The 21,142-nt window shown below is 39.1% G+C and overlaps 2 protein-coding genes across 4 annotated transcripts; one reads left to right on the top strand and one right to left on the bottom strand.

The window, feature by feature from the left end:
* Positions 1-359: 359 nt before the first annotated feature.
* On the bottom strand, positions 360-3,413 carry LOC306882508 (cytochrome c oxidase assembly factor 8-like). Of its 2 annotated transcripts, XM_079437174.1 has the most exons (6): positions 2,658-3,413; positions 2,241-2,304; positions 1,759-1,956; positions 1,375-1,438; positions 1,111-1,201; positions 360-511 (listed from the first exon to the last, which is right to left on the bottom strand). In XM_079437174.1, exons 1-6 carry the CDS (start codon positions 2,726-2,728, stop codon positions 388-390), a joined length of 612 nt encoding a protein of 203 aa, XP_079293300.1. In that variant the 5' UTR covers positions 2,729-3,413; the 3' UTR covers positions 360-387. The 2 variants fall into 2 exon arrangements, with proteins under 2 accessions (XP_079293300.1, XP_079293299.1); XM_079437173.1 differs by lacking the exon at positions 2,658-3,413 and having other exon boundaries at positions 361-511; positions 2,241-2,472.
* LOC306882507 (BAG family molecular chaperone regulator 5-like) lies at positions 3,368-20,895 on the top strand. Of its 2 annotated transcripts, none has more exons than XM_079437172.1 (5): positions 3,368-3,448; positions 15,917-16,190; positions 16,268-16,696; positions 17,249-17,472; positions 18,358-20,895. In XM_079437172.1, exons 1-5 carry the CDS (start codon positions 3,426-3,428, stop codon positions 18,881-18,883), a joined length of 1,476 nt encoding a protein of 491 aa, XP_079293298.1. In that variant the 5' UTR covers positions 3,368-3,425; the 3' UTR covers positions 18,884-20,895. The 2 variants fall into 2 exon arrangements, with proteins under 2 accessions (XP_079293298.1, XP_079293297.1); XM_079437171.1 differs by lacking the exon at positions 3,368-3,448 and adding an exon at positions 5,434-5,627.
* The last annotated feature ends 247 nt before the right edge of the window (positions 20,896-21,142 follow it).

Genomic DNA, 21,142 nt, shown 5'->3' with positions numbered 1-21,142 from the left:
TGCATTTAACCCATCCAAAGTGGACACACACACACAGCAGTGAACACACACACACCCGGAGCAGTGGGCAGCCATTTATGTGCTCAAGGGCACCTCAGTCGTGGTATTGAGGGTGGAGAGAGCGCTGTACATTCACTCCCCCCACCTACAATCCCTGCCGGCCCGAGACTCGAACCCGCAACCTTTGGATTACAAGTCCGACTCTCTATTAGGCCACGACTTCCCGACTGCATTACACTCTCATATTTACAAACACAGGCAGACAAGCATCTTTAGTATTTCACAACAGTTCCAGATTTTGCTGCAATCTTTGCTCTAAACTTAAGTGCTTTCACATTGAGACAATACCAAATCAGCATTGATTGATTTACAGTCTTTATTTGCATTTCATGTAGTTTTGCCTTTCTCTCGTCCAGTTCCCCTCGTCTGTCCGGTCAGTGTCCTCCATGTGTTGCGTAGAGCTACTTTCGCCATCAGAAGTGTAATGGTGAAGTTCCGTCTATACCATTCCCTGATTAACAAGACGATATGGAAGAAATAAATAACATGGTATTAACCCTGTAAAGCCTGACATATTTAAAATATCATTTTTTTACATTAAGCCTCAACACAAAAGTTTGCACGCCTTTTTTGTTGAGTATCATATTTGATACATTAAGCTTTTATGTCTCTTCTATTATGATATAGATGAATATGGAGCTTAAGGAGGAGAAAAACACCTTAGTTTTATTCAGTGGCCCAAACTCAATGCAATTTGCTGCAGTTGCTGTTATTTATATGGCTAAAAAGTAAGATGCAGTTCTGACAGCTTGCAGTGAAAATCAATGAGATCTTTATAACAGTATAGCAGACTATTTACATAACATGCATATAAATATTAGTCATCACTATGTCTCAAAATAATGTTTTGGCAAGATGATATTTGAAAGCTTGTTTAAAGTTGTGGGGTAAAACAATGTAATGTAATACAGTGATGATTGAGAGATGAACAAATAAACAACCTTTTACTTGTTAAAGCAGCATGAATTATCAATCAGAGGGCAGAAGGCATGTACAGTAGAAGATTGTATACAACAGGTTTTATTATATTATAATAAGTATTTATCTCACCTGTTATAACTGGAATGTCTTGTAATGTTTTTGTCTAAAAAGTGTTTGTAAAATACTGCCATTTCCTCACTGCTTAAAGTCCTTTTCCTTCCTGGAACCATAATATATGGCACATTATACAGAAGACATGTCCCAAACAAATTTAAGATTTAATTATCAGGTCGATCAATATGAGTTCTTCAATGATCATCGATTCTTACACACGTGCATTTGGTTACGTGTGATAAATATACTGTAGGTAGTGTTCATATTTAGACAGCTCACCATCATCATCTCTCTCTGACAACCCTTTTGCTGACAGTTGTGATCTCACATATTCTTCCTTTTCCTGATAGAAAAAAATAAATAAATGGGTCAATATGAACTTGATGCGGTGAATGGTGCTTGTCTGTGCAAAATTCACCAACATTGTTAAGCGGTTGCTAAGAGTAAAAAAAAAAAATCCATTCTCTACTGCATATTAAACATATTCTACAAGCATTTACAGGAATAAACATTTACAACACAAAACTGCACCCTAGTGGTGATATAATGGTAAAGGAAGAGCTTCATGGAGGATTTCAATAGTTACAGTAATTACTCAGCATGTTAAATGTGTTTCCTGCATCAAACTGCTTTAAGCTCGCACCACACAACTGTGGTTCACACCTTGCTAAATGTGAAGTTCTGGTTGGTCCAGAACTCGTGGTTCCAGTCTTCAGTCTCCTGTCTCAGACGCCTCAACTTCCTTTCCAGTGGTGTCTCGTTCTCTGGGATGTGATATATGATCGGCCTCAGGTTTGACAGGCTGTCTGGTGGACCGATCCAGTCATATTGTGATGTTGCTGCTGGACTGAATCCAGTTCTCTATAATAAAAAGATTAAAACAAGGTAGAAGAAGAAATTTCCCCCCAAAAAAATTGTTAAAATTAGGCAGCTGGATCTACAGTAGCAACCTTTTTCTAATTAAAATTATATATATTAAAAACATCAATAATCATTAGATGTGCAATTGCAATTAATAAAGCAGTAATAATAATTAAATTTAATGCTTTTTTTCTCTCTTTTTTTGCGTGCCATAGTGCATATAAGTATCAGATGTGTAGAAGAACAGTTATATTGCTGTTAACTTGAAAAGATGAACGACAAACCTCTGCTCGTTTGGCATGTTTTGGAGGTTGGCTTGGCCTTTGTTGATGAACTCGACAGGAACTCCTTAATAACAGAGAAACGTGTGTGTGACGCAGAGACCTAAATATTAAATTACTACCTGTTTTTACATTCATCCTTCAGAAGTTATTGACCTTGATCACAATTAATAAGTACAATTTCTCCACTGGCCTCAGTGACAGCATTTAATCTTCAATACAGTTTTAACATGGTGGATAATTTTAAAATAAAAGCCCTTTCCCTCATTCATGCATCAGTACTTCCTACGAGAGAGGATATATATATATATATAATTGTTTTCTGAGAAGAAAAGAAATCGCGTAACAAATCGCGTTCTGAAAAGAGTGCATTGTGTTTTATGTGAATTATATTTAAAAATACAGATTTTTGTAACTCACCTTACAAAACATTCCATAGTGCTTTCTACATCCGGCACCTCTGATTTAGTCAAACTGGACGACCAAAACATTCCATGAGTTACATGAGTAACTACAGAACCAACAAGATTTCACGTAAAAGATTATGTTTATATGGCAATATAATATAATTTTTAATTTTTTACTATCCATTTATGTATGCATATATGCATGCGCGCGCGCGCGTGTGTGTTTGAAAAGAAACATGCTTTCAGTAAATAATTTTCAATTTTGCATTGTTTTTGAATATTTTAATTTAAATTTTATTAAAGAATCCTGAAAATGTATCCCTATATATATATATCAGATACATATATATATATATATCACAGCAAATCAGCATATTAGAAAGATTTCTGAAGGATCATGTGAAACTGGAGTAATGATGCTGAAAATACATCATCCCAGGAATAAATGAAAACTTAATATTGCTGTTTTACTGTATTCTGGGTAAATATATGCAGCCTTGGCAAATCCTTGGTGAGCATAAGAGGCTTCTTTCAAAAAAAATTACTGACCCCAGTTTTTTTTTTTTTTTTTATGAACGATATAGGGACACGTTATATAATTTTGTTATATTCTCGTACTAATCTAAAAGCCTCAAAATAATTTGACAACAACACATGACACGTGTCATTGACGTTTAATGAATTCAAACTCTTCGTAACTCGCTTGGCCAGCTGGTTTCTGTCAGTGTGCCCGGTGGCTGTAAATGAAAACTGCGTTGCGTTTAATGATCTGTAAACACAGATGGCTGCCCGCTGGTTATGCAGGTAGGATGGACAGCCCGTTAAACATCATGCTTAATAAGACATGTATTTATATGATTATGTGTTTAATTTATACACCGCCTCACCTTGCACTGCTGTGAGCTCTTAATGAGAGATCAATGTCTTTGTGTGCTTTAAAAGGACCTAATAGCAGCCAGCTAAACGCGGATTATCAGTCATTTGTGTTGTTTTTGTGTTTCAGCTATTACGTTTACAGCAGATTCGTTGACGTTGTTGTGCATAAAAGATGAAACCACTTTGTGTTGTGGAAGGGAGTTCACTTTTGACTTCATCGCCTAAATGTGTTTATTATGAAATGATGAAGTGAGGTGAGTCAGTAGATGTGTCGATATGACATGCCTCCTGTTAAGGAGAGATAGTTTTATTTACTGATCAGGCAAATGTGTTCATGTTGAAGGTCTTCCAGTATGAGGGATCCCTCCTGGTGTGAGGAATGGTCTCCTCGGTTTCTGAACGAATCGCTGTTTTTGAACGAGTCTTTGAAGTGAATCATTCTCATTCACCATGCATTGATATTTTACTATAGTCTCTCTCTCTTTTGACTGCACACCTGTCTTTAGATATTGACATGTAGTGAGGACTGTGAAGGAATATTAAATTGGTTTGATATCTTGGCAGAAAGGAAATATATATCTTATATATGAAGAATTCAGATGCAAAAGTCTGCAAGTGCCTGAAATTGTCTTCTAAAATTTGAATTTTTCTCAGGCTCCTATGTTCAGCTATTTCATTTTAATAGCAATGAAAACACTTTTTTTATATTCAACCTTTATACTCTTACAATCAAGGAAGATTAGAATCTAAAGCAAAAATCTAAAGTTAAAATATTTACAATATAGAAGCTAATTATCGTTTTTGATGTCTGGGATGATAAATATAACTTGAATATAAAGTTTCTATGAGAATACGTAATCCGTGGCACAGCTATAACGACCATGACCGAGGATCAATATTGTTGAAATCACTTTCAGAACATGATAAAATGATAAAAACAAACATTCACAGCCAATCAGAAGCCAGAGTACAACATAACTGAAGCGTGCATTGAAGGCCCGTTCACACCAAGAGTGATAACTATATTATCGTCCACACCAATGGATGATGATGTTCTTTTTATGCAGTTATGTCATCTGAATAACTAGCCTGATATGAGTAGTATGCTATTCTGAATTCAGTCAGTGTTTTAGTCTGAATGAGATTTGGAGGGACACTGATTGAGAGACAAACAAACCAGGCTGAATGAACCAGACAATGTTTGTTAATCTTGGCATGTGAATCGATATCCTTCTCAAAACAGAATTATCAACTAATAAATAGTGCTGTCAAATGATTAATCGTGATTAATCTCTTATTTACATAATATATGTGCGTGTACTGTGAATATTTACGATGTATATACAAATACACACACATACAATATATATATTGAAAATATTTACATATATTCCTGTAATCGCAATTATCTGCACTCAAAATAAACGTTTGTTAAACATAATATATGTGTGTACTGTGTATATAAATTCACATACATGTATGTTCTATATATATTTAAGAAAATGTTGTGTTTATATATGAAATATATTTATATCTAATATAAATTACAGGAATATATGTAAATATTTTCAATATATATATTGTATGTGTGTGTATTTGTATATACATCGTAAATATTCACAGTACACGCAGTAAATGGGTTGAGTAAATGGGGGTGGGGGGAATGTAAGATATGCTTTGTTGTCATTTGTGTCATTTTGATTTTTTTAAGATTTGTTGGCAGGCAAAATATTAAAAAGAATAATAAATCATCAATGACTCAAAGTGAAGGATTCAATAGCACGCAAAATGACAATCACCCGGCGCCACCTACCGGCGTAACGATGCAACTGCATAACGAGTCACTGAATGACTCATTTAGCGAACTGATTCAAAAGAGTCACTGAGATGAATCACTAGCGCTTATAGTGGGAGGGAAGGGGAGGGGCAGGAATGCAGTCCATACCGATGTGATGTTGCTCTAAACGCCAGTCTCTTCCAGAGTCATTGCAAGACCACGATCCAGAAATTACTGGAGTGTTGCACCGCGTAAAACATTTCAGCAGCGCAGCTAATGGAAACAGGGTCTGTTAGACATGTGCGCGAACGTTTTCGGCGCGTTGAAAAGGTGAGAAATATGATGCGCATTTTAGGAGGAGGTGGTTAGATGTGCTCGGATGTGTCGGATAGGGTTGGCTGGTGTGCAGAAGCAATAAAAATGTCCTTATGCGATGGTTTCATTCATGCAAATCCAGGCACAGCCTTGTCAGGGACAAATCGTTTTGATGTTGCATGTTCAGGTTTGTGTTATATTCTAACTCTGCTTTATTGATGTAATAGTTCATGTCAAGGATGTAGCCACATATTCAGTATGGGAGACGAACAAATGTAGTAATTTAAGAATCAGCCATCGCAAAACCCATATTTGGGGGGGAGGGGGGGCATGGTTCATGTATCTGGGTACAGCTTTAAGACACTCTTCATGATGGCACATATGATGATGATGATGATGATGATGATGAAGAGGTGCAGTTTTAGTTGATCTCGCCGGTAACATCAGCATCAGAGCTGCTGTATTGATGCTGAAGTTTAAAGACCCCTGCTATTAGTCTCAGTAACTGAAATAGAAGTCTGCTCATTTTTAATTTAATAATTAAAGATAATGGATTATGTCCTGGCAGAACAAGACCATTAAGTTAACAGACATGTAATTTAACTTTAAAACACAACACGATGTTTAATTCAAAATATGGGTAAAACACCTGTGAAAATCGATAGTACACAGTACATTAGGTCATATTTTTTATGGATTTTCCATAGTGTAGATTTATTATTTGTTATATTAATGCTTATTGCATCATTTTAGTGTCACATGTGTTGCCCTGTTGATTTTCACAGTATTGAATTTCACTGACAGTTTATAGCCCAAATTTAACAGGATGTTTTTTACAATATACTTTAAGAAATTTTTTTATACATGATGATCATTGTGATGATGATGAGACATTGCTTTCAACCTCCATGAACAGATAACTGTTTTAGTTAGTCTAGTTAGTTTAGACCAGTTTCAGCAGGACGTAATTGTGAATAATCCAGTGATTTATTTTTTATATTATTATTTCACAACTAAGCTGCGGGATAGAAGTACAGTTTGTTCAATGGATTGTACTGTTGCTTAACATACAAACTGCTCAGCTGACGAAATGTGTTTCTGGAAAAAACCTGACAAAAAGCTCCATAAAACAGTTTTGAAAGTTGTGAAAATGATTTGATCTAAACCTTTATAGAGTTTGATTGTAAGTCTATCCCTCGCAGCCCAGTTTTCATTTGTATTAAATTCAATAAGGTGCCTTGGTAAGGTGATATGTGTGCTATGGAATCATCAAGGCCACATTATTGGTTGTTTGTTGTGTAAAAGTGACTATGTTTACAAGGACATCAGTAATCTAATTATTTACCTTATTCTGAATAAGACAATATTATGCAGCGAAACGTCACGACGGTAATATTGTGATTAAGATGTAGGGTAAAAAAACAAAAACAGAACTAAAATCAAGCAACAAGGCATTCAAGTCGATCAGTTATATATTCAGAATTAAGTGTCATTTAAGCACACTGCAACATCTAGATAATAAGTTATCAACCTATAATAAGAGGTCTTCTGTTGTTTAAATTACTGGATAGCGGAGAACGATTAAGGAGGGGAGACAGGAAGCTGGGTAGCAGGTGGAGCATCTGGACAGATGATGTTCTTCTGACTCGTCCTTATGTGACCCTTCCCTCCCCTCCTACAATCACAGCATGACGTCACACTAACGTTGTACTGTTGCTCTACAAATTCAACAAGCTAGGTGAACTGTTTATTAGTACTCTTGAACCTTGATGTTTCTTGGGAGTATTCAAGGAGTATTTATTTGAGATTTTTGAACGCAACAGTAATATCTAACTGGTTTTGTTGTAGATTGGAGCTATTTTTGGAGATTTTTACTTTTATATGGCTGCTGTAATCATTTTATTTTACACTACCATGAGGTTTCTTCTTGACAACGTTCTACTGTTTTTTATATAGGAAAAAAAAAAATTTAGAGGAAAAGGTATACAAGGACTGCTTTCTCACTGCACAGTTGTGAATGTATTATTATTGTGCATTAAAGTAATATTCAGGATTAAATTAAGTTGAAGATTTCACCAACATCTGCGGAATACTCTCAGTATTCATGCTTCAGTTTGTAATGTGTGTACAGCTGGAGCATTGTCTAAATTATACTGTTGAGGTGAGAATAATATCGCAGATTTTATATTCCAAAAACAATTTGTAAGGGTATAATACACACAAACACACAAATTTTTTTTTATATAAAATACAAGTAGACCCATGTACAGTGAGGGGAAAAAATTTTTTGATCCCCTGCTGATTTTGTACGTTCGCCCACTGACAAAGAAATGATCAGTCTATAATTTTAATGGTAGGTTTATTTGAACAGTGAGAGACAGAATAACAACAAAAAGATACAGAAAAACACATTTCAAAAAAAGTTATAAATTGATTTGCATTTTAATGAGTGAAATAAGTATTTGACCCCTTCGCAAAACATGACTTAATACTTGGTGGCAAAACCCTTGTTGGCAATCACAGAGGTCAGATGTTTCTTGTAGTTGGCCACCAGGTTTGCACACATCTCAGGAGGGATTTTGTCCAACTCCTCTGCAGATCCTTTCCAAGTCATTAAGGTTTCGAGGCTGACGTTTGGCAACTCGAACCTTCAGCTCCCTCCACAGATTTTCTATGGGATTAAGGTCTGGAGACTGGCAGGCCACTCCAGGACCTTAATGTGCTTCTTCTTGAGCCACTCCTTTGTTGCCTTGGCCAAGTGTTTTGCCTCATTTTCATGCTGGAATACCCATCCACAACCCATTTTCAATGCCCTGGCCCTGACGGTACATGGCCCTGTCCATCGTCCCTTTGATGCGGTGCAGTTGTCCTGTCCCCTTAGCAAAAAAACATCCTCAAAGCATAATGTTTCCACCTCCATGTTTGACGGTGGGGATGGTGTTCTTGGGGACAGCATTCCTCCTCCTCCTCCAAACACGGCGAGTTAAGTTAATTCCAAAGTGTTCGATTTTGGTCTCATCTGACCACAACACTTTCATCCAGTTCTCCTCTGAATCATTCAGATGTTCATTGGAAAACTTCAGAAGGGGCCTGTACATGTGCTTTCTTGAGCGGGGGGACCTTGTGGGCGCTGCAGGATTTCAGTCCTTCACAGCATAGTGTGTTACAGATTGTTTTCTTGGTGACTATGGTCCCAGCTGCTTTGAGATCATTGACAAGATCCTCCCGTGTAGTTCTGGGCTGATTCCCCACCGTTCTCAGGATCATTGAAACTCCACGAGGTGTTTAAGAGAGTGCTCCTAATCTCAGCTCCTTACCTGTATAATGCCTCGTTTCCACTGAGCGGCACGGTACAGTACAGTTCAGTACTATTCGTTACGGGTAACCCTGATCAGGCTTGCGTTTCCACTGCCAACAGTACCCTTTACTTGATAGGCGTGGTGTATGCCGGAAAGTAGCGATCGACGATAAAGCGCGACAATAAGCACAACCCTGGCTCTTTTATGAACAATAATAGCCATTATAAAAGTATAAGTACAAAGTATAAGAGGCTTATATAAGAGGAAATAAAGACAAAAGCAAACAATTCACAGTCAAACGTTTGCTACAGTCAGCGCTGCAAGTTACTACTGTAAAGTTCAAAATAAATATAAAGTTAAACTTTGTGCTCAGTCAAAACTATATGACCAGGAACAAATAATAGATTCATGAGACCACGAATGCCTGTTAAATATACACAAAACGAATTGATTCTCGTTTAATCACCACAGAGACATCAGAGCCAGCGGCAAATGTCGGAAGGACTAGCCGATAGGGCTGTGTATTGGCAAGAATCTGGCGATACGATACGCATCAAGATACGATATATTGCGATACTGTAAGCAAGGCGATATATTGGGATATTTCTTATTTTAGGAATAGGATATATATTTTTTAGGAAAGCTGTCATTAAGAACACACCACCATATGCAAACCTTAGCAAAAAATAAATAAATAAAAATAGTTTAACCAGAACACACTGCAGAACACTCTGGGATCTGCATTTGCAATAATCAGTCCCTATATCATTCAACATTATTGAACCACCTTTTGTGCAACACGAGTAAAGCGGGAAATATTCAAGTGCTTGCATGATTCTTCAGTTAAATGTATGTATAAAATGTATTTTATAAAAAGATAAAAATATATATTTATAGACTCTACTTTAAAGGTTCACAGTTTAAGTTTACAATTGTGACATACACTCACCTAAAGGATTATTAGGAACACCTGTTAAATTTCTCATTAATGCAATTATCTAATCAACCAATCACATGTCAGTTGCTTCAATGCATTTAGGGGTGTGGTCCTGGTCAAGACAATCTCCTGAACTCCAAACTGAATGTCAGAATGGGAAAGAAAGGTGATTTAAGCAATTTTGAGCGTGGCATGGTTGTTGGTGCCAGACGGGCCGGTCTGAGTATTTCACAATCTGCTCAGTTACTGGGATTTTCACGCACAACCATTTCTAGGGTTTACAAAGAATGGTGTGAAAAGGGAAAAACATCCAGTATGCGGCAGTCCTGTGGGCGAAAATGCCTTGTTGATGCTAGAGGTCAGAGGAGAATGGGCCGACTGATTCAAGCTGATAGAAGAGCAACTTTGACTGAAATAACCACTCGTTACAACCGAGGTATGCAGCAAAGCATTTGTGAAGCCACAACACGCACAACCTTGAGGCGGATGGGCTACAACAGCAGAAGACCCCACCGGGTACCACTCATCTCCACTACAAATAGGAAAAAGAGGCTACAATTTGCACGAGCTCACCAAAATTGGACGGTTGAAGACTGGAAAAATGTTGCCTGGTCTGATGAGTCTCGATTTCTGTTGAGACATTCAGATGGTAGGGTCAGAATTTGGCGTAAACAGAATGAGAACATGGATCCATCATGCCTTGTTACCACTGTGCAGGCTGGTGGTGGTGGTGTAATGGTGTGGGGGATGTTTTCTTGGCACACTTTAGGCCCCTTAGTGCCAATTGGGCATCGTTTAAATGCCACGGCCTACCTGAGCATTGTTTCTGACCATGTCCATCCCTTTATGACCACCATGTACCCATCGTCTGATGGCTACTTCCAGCAGGATAATGCACCATGTCACAAAGCTCGAATCATTTCAAATTGGTTTCTTGAACATGACAATGAGTTCACTTTACTAAAATGGCCCCCACAGTCACCAGATCTCAACCCAATAGAGCATCTTTGGGATGTGGTGGAACGGGAGCTTCGTGCCCTGGATGCGCATCCCACAAATCTCCATCAACTGCAAGATACTATCCTATCAATATGGGCCAACATTTCTAAAGAATGCTTTCAACACCTTGTTGAATCAATGCCACGTAGAATTAAGGCAGTTCTGAAGGCGAAAGGGGGTCAAACACAGTATTAGTATGGTGTTCCTAATAATCCTTTAGGTGAGTGTACAATGTCAAAACATTTGATCTGAACAAAACATTATATCATCTTAATATCAATGAAAAATAAAGTGCTTGCAGGATTCCTAAAGAAAACAAAACAATTGTAAAACAATCAAATAAATACAGATGTTAAACATTCTCAGAACTTTTTAACTTGGATTTCACAGGTTTTTCAGTTTGTATTTATGTACCGCGTGGAATCGCCGAGACCGCGACGCGTGAACCGCCCCAACTCCACTAAACGCCCCCGAATTACGAGAGAAAGCTGCATAGCAAATTTTCAAATAGGCGCTATATCTTTATAAATAAACCGCAGATTTGAGTTTTAAACAACTACATTCTCGCCTGAAAAACTCTTAAAACTACATTTAATGACACAATAACAGTAATATTTTTAAAATTATGCGGGATTTTGGGCAATGACGTTTCACAAGTCCACAAGAACAGACAAAAACACATTGAGAAACGGTTATTATCTGTGTGAAAATATAAGAATATAAAATACAGTTATATTTTGGTGTGTGTGTGTGTGTTTGCGCACTCTGATGTAATAAGCAGAACACAGCAGAGCGGAACGAGTGAAGGAGAAGCTTTATCCCCTTGTATCATGTAAAAGTGACGATTCTAGTAAACCAATCAACTTCTGCAGTGAGTTTAGCTCCACCCTTTTGGTACCCTTTGCTATGTTAGGTACCAAAGTATGTTAGGTAAAATGCAAATCAACTTTTCTGAAATGAACCCGGAATAAATGCTCAAAACTATCGCCTTACTTTGGCCCGATTCACAACGTTATCTTATAATAATAGGTTGTGAACCTAACAAACGGAGGTTTGTGATGTCATGCATTCCTACAGCTACTGTTTCCTGCATTGGCAAACCTATTTGGTTAGTGTTTTGTTTATGATGGGTGTAGTTGGAAACCTTTGGTTTAGTCAGCCTTAGCCATCACAGCTGTGCAACACATACAACCTGTGCACAAACCCTCTCTCCTGTATTTTTCTTAATAAAATTTTACCTGGGTTAGGATTAACTTTATTTCATCCCACCACACTAAAATAATACACACTTTAATTTTTGACAAGTGGATCATATCTTTTTTTTTTTTTAACTTCTCATTAGACATCCACTAAAAATGACCTGCTGGATAAAGTAATTTAGGAAGAAAAAACATTTGTTTGTCACCACGTTTGACTGATATTTTGTTATTTTGATTTAATACAATGAAATTCATTTTAAATGCGTCTCTTAGTGATAATTCACCCAAAATGAAAATTCTGTCATCATTTACTCAACCGCATGTCATTCCAATCCTGTGTGAATTAATTTTTCTGTGTAACGTGATATTTTGAAGAATGTGGGGTGGACAACCTTTCAATTTCTAGTTCCCATTGACTTCCATATGTTTTTTTTCCATACTATGGAAGTCAATTGGGACCAGAAACTTCAAAATATCTTCTTTCTCTAAATTATCCAAGGTCCAACCGCTCGACCGATGATGCCATCGCCACTGCCCTCCACCCAGCCCTCACACATCTGGACAAAAAAGACTCATATGTCAGGATGCTGTTCATAGACTTCAGTTCAGCATTCAACACAATCATCGCTCAACAGCTCACACACAAACTGGTCCAGCTGGGGCTCAACACCTCTCTGTGCAACTGGCTGTTGGACTTCCTGACCGGGAGACCTCAAGCAGTACGGGTTGGCAGTAACACATCCAGCACCATCACACTGAACACTGGGGCCCCCCAAGGATGTGTGCTGAGCCCCCTCCTCTTCACTCTGCTGACCCACGACTGCACACCGTCACACAACTCTAACCTGATCATTAAGTTTGCGGATGACACAACTGTGGTGGGTCTCATCAGCAACAGAGATGAGACAAACTACAGGAGCGAGGTGAGCCGCCTGGCCGGGTGGTGCAGTGACAACAATCTCTCTCTGAATGTGGAGAAGACGAAGGAGATTGTTGTTGACTTCAGGAGAGTACACACTCAGCATGCCCCTCTGACCATCAACGGTGCGACTGTGGAGAGAGTGAGCAGCACCAAGTTCCTGGGTGTGCACATCACAGAGGACCTCTCCTGGACTAACAACACTGTAGCACTGGCCAAGAAAGCACAGCAGCGTCTCTACTTCCTCCGCAAACTCAGAAGAGCCAGAGCCCCGACCCCCATCATGTGCACCTTCTACAGAGGCACCATCGAGAGCATCCTAACCAGCTGCATCACTGTGTGGTATGGCGCTTGCAACGCATCCTGCCGCAAGTCACTTCAGCGAATAGTGAGAGCAGCTGAGAAGATCATTGGTGTCTCTCTCCCCTCCCTCCAGGACATCTACAGCACCCGTCTCACCCGCAAAGCCCTCCGCATTGCAGGTGATCCCACCCACCCGACACACAGCTTCTTCAATCTGCTGCCATCAGGGAGGAGACTGCGGAGTCTCCAGGCGAGGACCAGCAGACTGAAGGACAGCTTCATACATCAGGCTGTCAGGAAGCTGAACTCCCTCCCGTCCCTGCCCCCCCTCCCCTCTTCTTACCCCATACAACACTGAACTCTGACACTATCAGACCCCCCCCCCCCCCCCCCCCCCCCCCCCCACGGCTCCCCACACCCCCAGGACCAGCCACCTACTTACAAACTGTGACCAGCACCTCTCACTTGTGCAGCATTGGACTGATCACTACCTCATCCAGCATTGACTGCAAACTACCTCCTCGGATAGTCTCATAAAAAGACTGTTCTCCTGTCAACTTAACAGACTGACAAGCTCTTTTTGCACTACACACATATCTGCACAGTTTTTGTTTTATTTAACTGTTTTGCACTCTATCTATTCTGCCATGTGCCTTATGTCACTTTATCTATCTTTTTTATTTTTCTACAATGTCCTCAGACTGACAAGCTCTTTTTGCACTACACATATATCTGCACAGTTTTGGTTTATTTAACTGGTTTGCACTCCATCTATTCTGCCATGTGCCTTATGTCACTTTATCTATCTTTTTTTATTTTTATTTTTATACAATATTCTCAGATTGATACGCTCTTTGCACTACAAATATATCTGCACAGTTTTGTTTTTATTTAACTGGTTTGCACTATCTGCCATGCGCCTTATGCCACTTTATCTATTTCTTTATTTATTTATTTATTTTTTTTTCTACAATGTCCTTACTTGTATAGCTATAGAGTTGTATGTACATATGTACCGTATTATCTGTATTATCTGTATTTGAACGTGTTTAATGTTAACTGTTTACACCAAGGGTAATGTAATTTCAATTCTCTGTATGTATGTGCTGTACATGTGGAAGAATTGACAATAAAGCAGACTTGACTTGACTTATTTTTGAGGCCACTGTATAAGTGTAGTTGAAGTACAATATGTCTGTGAACTTTTATTTATTTGGTAACAGATTTGAATGTACATTACTGTTCAAAAGTTTGGGGTCAGTAAGTTATTCTAAAGCTGACAGTAAAAACATTTAGAATTATTAATTTTACTAGTATTTTTGATTAAATAAATACAGCCTTGGTAAGCATAAACGTTTTCTTTCAAAAACAAAAGCAAAAGAATTTGAATGCTAGTTTGTTTAAAGCTGCAGTCCGTAAGTTTTGCCTCTTTGTCGCCAACTCTGTTTGAAAACCTGGAATTGCAGCTCTGTGCAGAATTATCTTTCTAGCGTGAGTTGTGCTCCGGCACGGCTCCAGCACGGATGAATGTGATGTTTTGAGGAGGCATGTGTTTTGAGGATGTGTGCCAGTCAGTCACCGCACCGGTGTGGATCATTACTGTACTTCACAATCACAGATTCTTGTCTACGTTTTGAATATATGACCCAAATAAGAATTTTCACCGTATAATGCCATCTGAACAAGTAACAAGTCTACCACGTTTGTTCTGACCAAAAAAAGCATTACAATAAATCGCGCTACCAGTGGTGATTTAATCGAAAGATCGGTTAGCTCATATCACATCAGACCGTGAAAATTATAATTATTCTTATACTTTATTCTCAAATTATTCATGTTAACAACATCAGCATTGCGTGAAAATGAGTATAGTGTGTATTAGCGTGTAGATTTCAGTTTCTGTACGGTCTAATCTAATTGTCATGCCATTCGAAATTCATATTAAGAAATTCTTTTAACCAAAAAAGCAAATTATGTTCATTTCGAACTGGTTTTCTTTAAAATACAAATCTTGTGTAATCCCAGGCTATCTGTAATCAGAAGCACATTTAAAACTGGAATATAATTTAATTTCATTCACATGTGTTTCATAAACACATAATCCTTTCTGGATTACAATCCGCCATCAAAAAGATACATTTAATTATTCTAGCTACTGTGAGAAAAGACTAAACGATCTGCCACCTGCAGGATCCTCACATGCGATAGCCTAGTAGTCGGGACAACTTCTTTATGTTTACAGACGTGACGTAATGACGCAGTGCCATGCTCAAATTTCCCACGAAAACCTACCCGTACCACTCAAATTAGAAAACATTATTATAAGCTAACCGTTGTGAATCGGGCTAAAGTAAGGCGATAGTTTTGAGTCACTAGTTCATTTAAATGGTCATGCAGTGTAAAAAAATACATTTTTAGCACAATATTCTATATAGTCTGCTATTATCAATTAGTATGACCTTTATAAATTCTACCTGCACAATATAAGAATTAACAAAATGTTGTTTAAAGTAGTTTTCCTGCCAGCTACCCATGAAAATCTTCTCTTTTACTTGTATTCCATTTCATCCACTGTATTTACTGTTCCAACATCACACTGTGACTATTTCCATATCTTGACCAGCTCTCACCTCTCTCTTCTCCTTCAGCCTGTTTAGGAAACCCTTTGATGGTGGGAAGAGGACGATGGATCATGGCAGTCAGCAGCAACAGACGCAGCAGATGCCAGGATCCTTCACAGGTTATGCGGGACCCCAGGGCCCGTACCCTGGGCAGCACCCAGCCCTGTTACGGCTGGACGAGGTGCAAAGGGAGATTGCCAGCCTGGGCCCACAGGTGTGCTCTTACAGTGGCCTGCAGAGCGACAGAGAGTACAAACGACTGGAGCGAGAGCTGACCCGATTACTGCTGGAGGTCGATAAGGTCAGGACAGGCCATCAAACTTTTTTAGTTCGATATGAAGTCACACCAGTGCAACCATGTTTTGTTTCCCGACCCAGGTGGAGACAGAGGGCCGGCCGGAGCTTCAGCAGGCTCGGAAGCGTGCAGCAGGAGAGGTTGAGGGTCTGCTTCGCTACCTGGAGGGCAATGCTACGCATCCGTCTCGGCTGGCCATTGAGGAGCTGACCCAGGAGGCGCAGAATTTGTTGAATGAAGGGGTTGTGGGGCCGTTCCGGCAGGGCCAGGCTCAGGATGCCTTTGAGATCAGTGAGGAGCTGGTGGAGGCTGTGCAGGGCGTGGCCATGCGGCTGGCCCAGGTTAAGACGGGTGGAAGTGTCCCGCTCAGGAAGGCCCGTTACAAAGCGCTGACACGGGTCTGTGCCGTACAGGAAATACTGGAGGGTCGTGTCCGCACTCATACGTTGGCGCTGCCGTTGTCCGATGACACACATGAGGCTGTGCAGCGTATTAATCAAGTCATGGCGCAGGTGAGTGGTATTGCTAAAAAGAAATCACGAGAAATCACAATCCTGAATCTTTACCAGCAAATCACTGCTGTATCTTCACATAATAGTTACAAAACAGAACTTTTTTATTTTAAAGGTCAGAGAGAGAGAGTAGAAAATAGCCATTAAAATGTTAATAGTGTTTTATTTACACTACCATTCAAAAGTTTGGTGAGAGTAAGATCTAAAGGATCATGTGACACTGAAGACTGGAGTAATGATGCTAAAAATTCAGCTTTGCATGGCAGGAATAAAGTATATTTTAAAATATATTCAAATAGAGAACAGTTATTTTAAATTGTTGTAATATTTCACAATTTTACTGGTTTTACTGTATTTATGATCAAATAAATGCAGCCTTAATGAGCATAGGAGACTTCTTTAAAAAACATTTTTAAAAAAACTTTTTTGAATGGCAGTGTAGATAACATTTTTAATCATTTTTGAAAAAACATTCTGATTTTAGCCATGAAACAACTTAAACAGTGTTGACAGTAAAATAAAGAAAACCTGAAATGAACTCATCTTGTGTAGGTGAGTGGTGCCCGGTGCCAGGAAGTGGCTCTGCTGATGGGTCTGAGTGGCCGTGATAGCTGTGCCCACCTGGCGAGGATCCTTACAGAGCTGTTGGTTGAACTGGACGCCCTGGATGTGTCTAGTAATGCTGCGGTGAGGAACTACAGAAAACAAGTGGTGGAGGAGATTAATGGTCTGCTAAAACATCTTGACCTGGAGGGAGAAGGGGAGCAAACACGCAGGTAACACTTAATACACACATCAATACACAAACTACAATATGCAGCACCACTGAAATGCTGTATAATGTTTACTTATGTGACATTTAATTAGACTTATTGAAGGATGAAATTTTTAAAATATTTTTGGAATTTAATTATTACAATTTTTTTGTTTCTTATGCTCACTAAGGCTGTATTTATTTGATTTAAAATAATGTAAAACTGTAATATTGTGAAATATTGTTGCAGTTTAAGTTTTCTAATTTAATATATTTTAGCATCATAACATCATCTTCAGTCTTCATGATCCTTCTGAATATGCTGATTTGCTGCTTAAAGCTGCAGTCTGTAACGTCTGGTGCTCTAGCGGTTAATAAACAGAACTTTGTGCGTTTTGCAGAAGAACATTACAGCTGGAGCTACTTCTCTCTGTTTATGTCTATGACGAATCACGCAGCTACCCGGCTACTCCCCAGTGGTACCTACCCGAACCAGTCTAAAATAGTCTGAATATAAACACTTATTATAGGTGTACCGTAGTGATTCAGGACAAGCCAAAAACACGTTTCGGAAAATGGATTCATTGTGTACTCACTTATTATATAAATTTTGTAAATTTTGAACACAAAAAGTTACAGACTGCAGCTTTAAATAAGAGTTAAAATTAACAGTATTTTTTTAATGAAAGTCTTTTGTAACACTTTTTTTTTTTACAATTTTAAATGTATATAAAAATGAGGATATACTGCATATAAATTATTACATAATGTAAACGGTATATATAATTAAAATATTTTTTTATTTACATTCTGAATGTAACTTGTATGTGATCAAGAGTTTGGCCTATTTTAATGGATTATTAGTTACTTAATTTATATTAATGAAGTTAATTCACTGTATCTCCAGGTATGATCTAGCTCAGAATGACTCGATCCGTGAAATTGAGGTGATCAGGGGCCGTGTCTCAGTGCTGCGGGAGGAGGTGCTCCGGCACGGTGCTGCAGGACAGGGGACGGAGCTGCAAGGTCTCCTCACGCACCTGGATCAAGTGGACACAGGACGAAATCCCTGCATCCGGGAGGCACGGCGCAGGGCCGTGTTGGAAGTTCAGGCGCTCATCACCTTCCTTGACCTCTGGGAAGCCCTCGGACGGCATAACCCCGGACCACCCGAGGCTCCGTCTCATGCGGCCGTGTGGCGTGTCTTAGCCAGCCTGTGCGACCTGCAGGCTCAGGTTTTGAGCTTTGACGGAAAAAGGGCTGACAAGAACTATATGTTATTGGAAGAACTACTGACCAAACAACTTCTGGCTCTTGATGCTGTAGACCCTCAGGGTGACCAGGGGACCAAAACTGCCCGTAAGCAAGCTGTTAAACACGCCCAGAATATCCTTAGTTACCTGGATATGAAAACGGATGAGTGGGAGTACTGAGAGGCAGATAAAAGAGACTGAGAATAAGGAGCTGCAAGGAAAAAGGCAAAAGGTTTTTTGCCTTTTGTGCGACATATGAGGACACGGTCATGCCGAGGATACAGGCCATGGGCGGAATTTTTCATTTGTATATAAAAGAGTTTGTGTATCGCCGTGGGCAGCGAGACTGTTACCCATGATGCACTGCACCTGCTGCTTTTATCGGTCCATTACTGGTCCCTGAAAGCTGCCTTTCTCCTGGCAGAAGGAAACGCGGTTTCTACTGCAAATGAAGCGTTTGTTTTCATCACAATAACCCATGATCTAGTTGAATCTTTGCTGTTGATTGGTGTGGTGTGGTGCTAAACCCTGTTCTGCTGCCAAAATCTGCTTCCTGCTTTTTCCCACATGCCCGGGTGGAGCACATTTCAGTCTTTATCACGGTGTGAGTACATCAGCTCTTCATTCCTATCCAGTTAGAGCCATAATGGAAAAGGTGGCCCAAGCTTAGTGTTCATAGGTTTAATCTCTTCTCTAAATTGCACTTTCAGAGCCTGAGCTCCTCTTGCTACAGTTATTAGCCGCGTATAAAAAAAACAACTCACCCAAAGGGAACAATATTTTAGCATATCCTCGCATCTTCTACATATATGTCCCAGTTTATGTTAAAGGGATAGTTCACTCAAAAATCCCGTCATTAATTACTCACCCTCATGTCGTTCCAAACCCGTAAGACCTTCGGAACACAAATTAAGATATTTTTGTTGAATTCCAAGATCTCTCTGACCCTCCCATAGACAGCAAGGATCCTAACACGATCAAGGTCCAGAAACGTAACCCATGTGGCATCAGTGGTTTAACCGTAATTTTACGAAGCTACGAGAATACTTTGTTTACGTATGTTGTTATTTTTGTTTTCTTTGCGCACAAAAACTATTCTTGTAGCTTTGTAAAATTACGGTTGAACCACTGATGTCACAGATTATTTTAACGATGTTCTTACTACGTTTCTGGACCTGAATCGTGTTAGGATCCTTGCTGTCTATGGGAGGGGTAGAGAGCTCTCAGATTTCATCAAAAATATCTTAAATTGTGTTCCAAAGATGAACAAAGGTCTTACAGGTTTGGAACGACATGAGGGTGGGTAATTAATGACAGAATTTTCATTTTTGGGTGAACTATCCCTTTAAGAAAGTTGTATTTTGCAATAGATGACAGTGAATAAACATTGGTTTGTGACATCAGTTTAAAGGTGAAGTTTAATTTCAGAGCCATTATTGTCACCAAATGGACAGTGTTTACACTTTTTAGGGTATTTAACATGAAATGACACACTTCACCTTTTAAAGAAGCCTCAAGGACAGCTAAAAAAACAATCAAATCAAGATTTCTAAACCTTCCTGCAGTTTTGGCAGATTTCATAGAGGACTGTGGCCAAAATGCAATGAGGTATTGTCTTTAGAGATGTTTCTTTTTACTATGGAGGACTAAGAATAGAAACTAGTTCACAGGGTTTCTTGTCTTCTCCATTGGTTTTCTGCTGTTAGGCAAAAAGTGCCTGTGTAAGCGACTAGGGAATCAAGCAGAGACTGAAAGTGTGTGTGTCTGTGATTGTTTAAAAAAAAAAAAGTGGTGCATGCTATTTTGGTGGTGAGACTGATCAAAGTGGACAGGGGCGTTCTAGGACATTTTCATCAGAGTGGCACGGAAAGACAGCAAGCTATCAAACAAACTCAAAAACTGTGGCTACATTCACACAGATCAATGTGACCCAAATCTGATTTTTCTTCTGTTACACATGATAGATCTGGGGTTTTTGGGATGACAGCACTATGCACCAATATAGATTTGGTTCACTTTCATATGGGAGTATAAAATCAGATAAAGTGAGTCCCCCATGTGACTTTAGTGTGAATTAAGAGGGATTTCATCGTAGTTGCACATTGGATTTACCGTTGGTTTGACTCAAACAAATGTATGAGTTACACTCCATAAAAGTACTACACATAAAGGTGTCTTAACTGTTTACTCTCAAATATTGTAGACCTTGGTTTGCTTTTGAACTCTCTTACTTGGCACCACTGTAGATTTTTCATTGGCCAACATGAATGGTTATCTAGAGAGCAGAATAGCCCATGAGAAATATTTGATAATACCATAAGGCAATAGAGTGCAACAGTGGCGTTCCGGATGTAAAAATCATATTAATTTTCTCCATAGTGGAATTTATTTTATTGATAACTTGCTACTGTGAACTACGTGGTGGTTAATCAATGGTAT

The sequence above is a fragment of the Barbus barbus genome, assembly GCF_936440315.1.
Source record: "Barbus barbus genome assembly, chromosome: 16".
NCBI lineage: Eukaryota > Metazoa > Chordata > Actinopteri > Cypriniformes > Cyprinidae > Barbus > Barbus barbus.
This window is presented reverse-complemented; position numbering and strand designations above follow the sequence as displayed.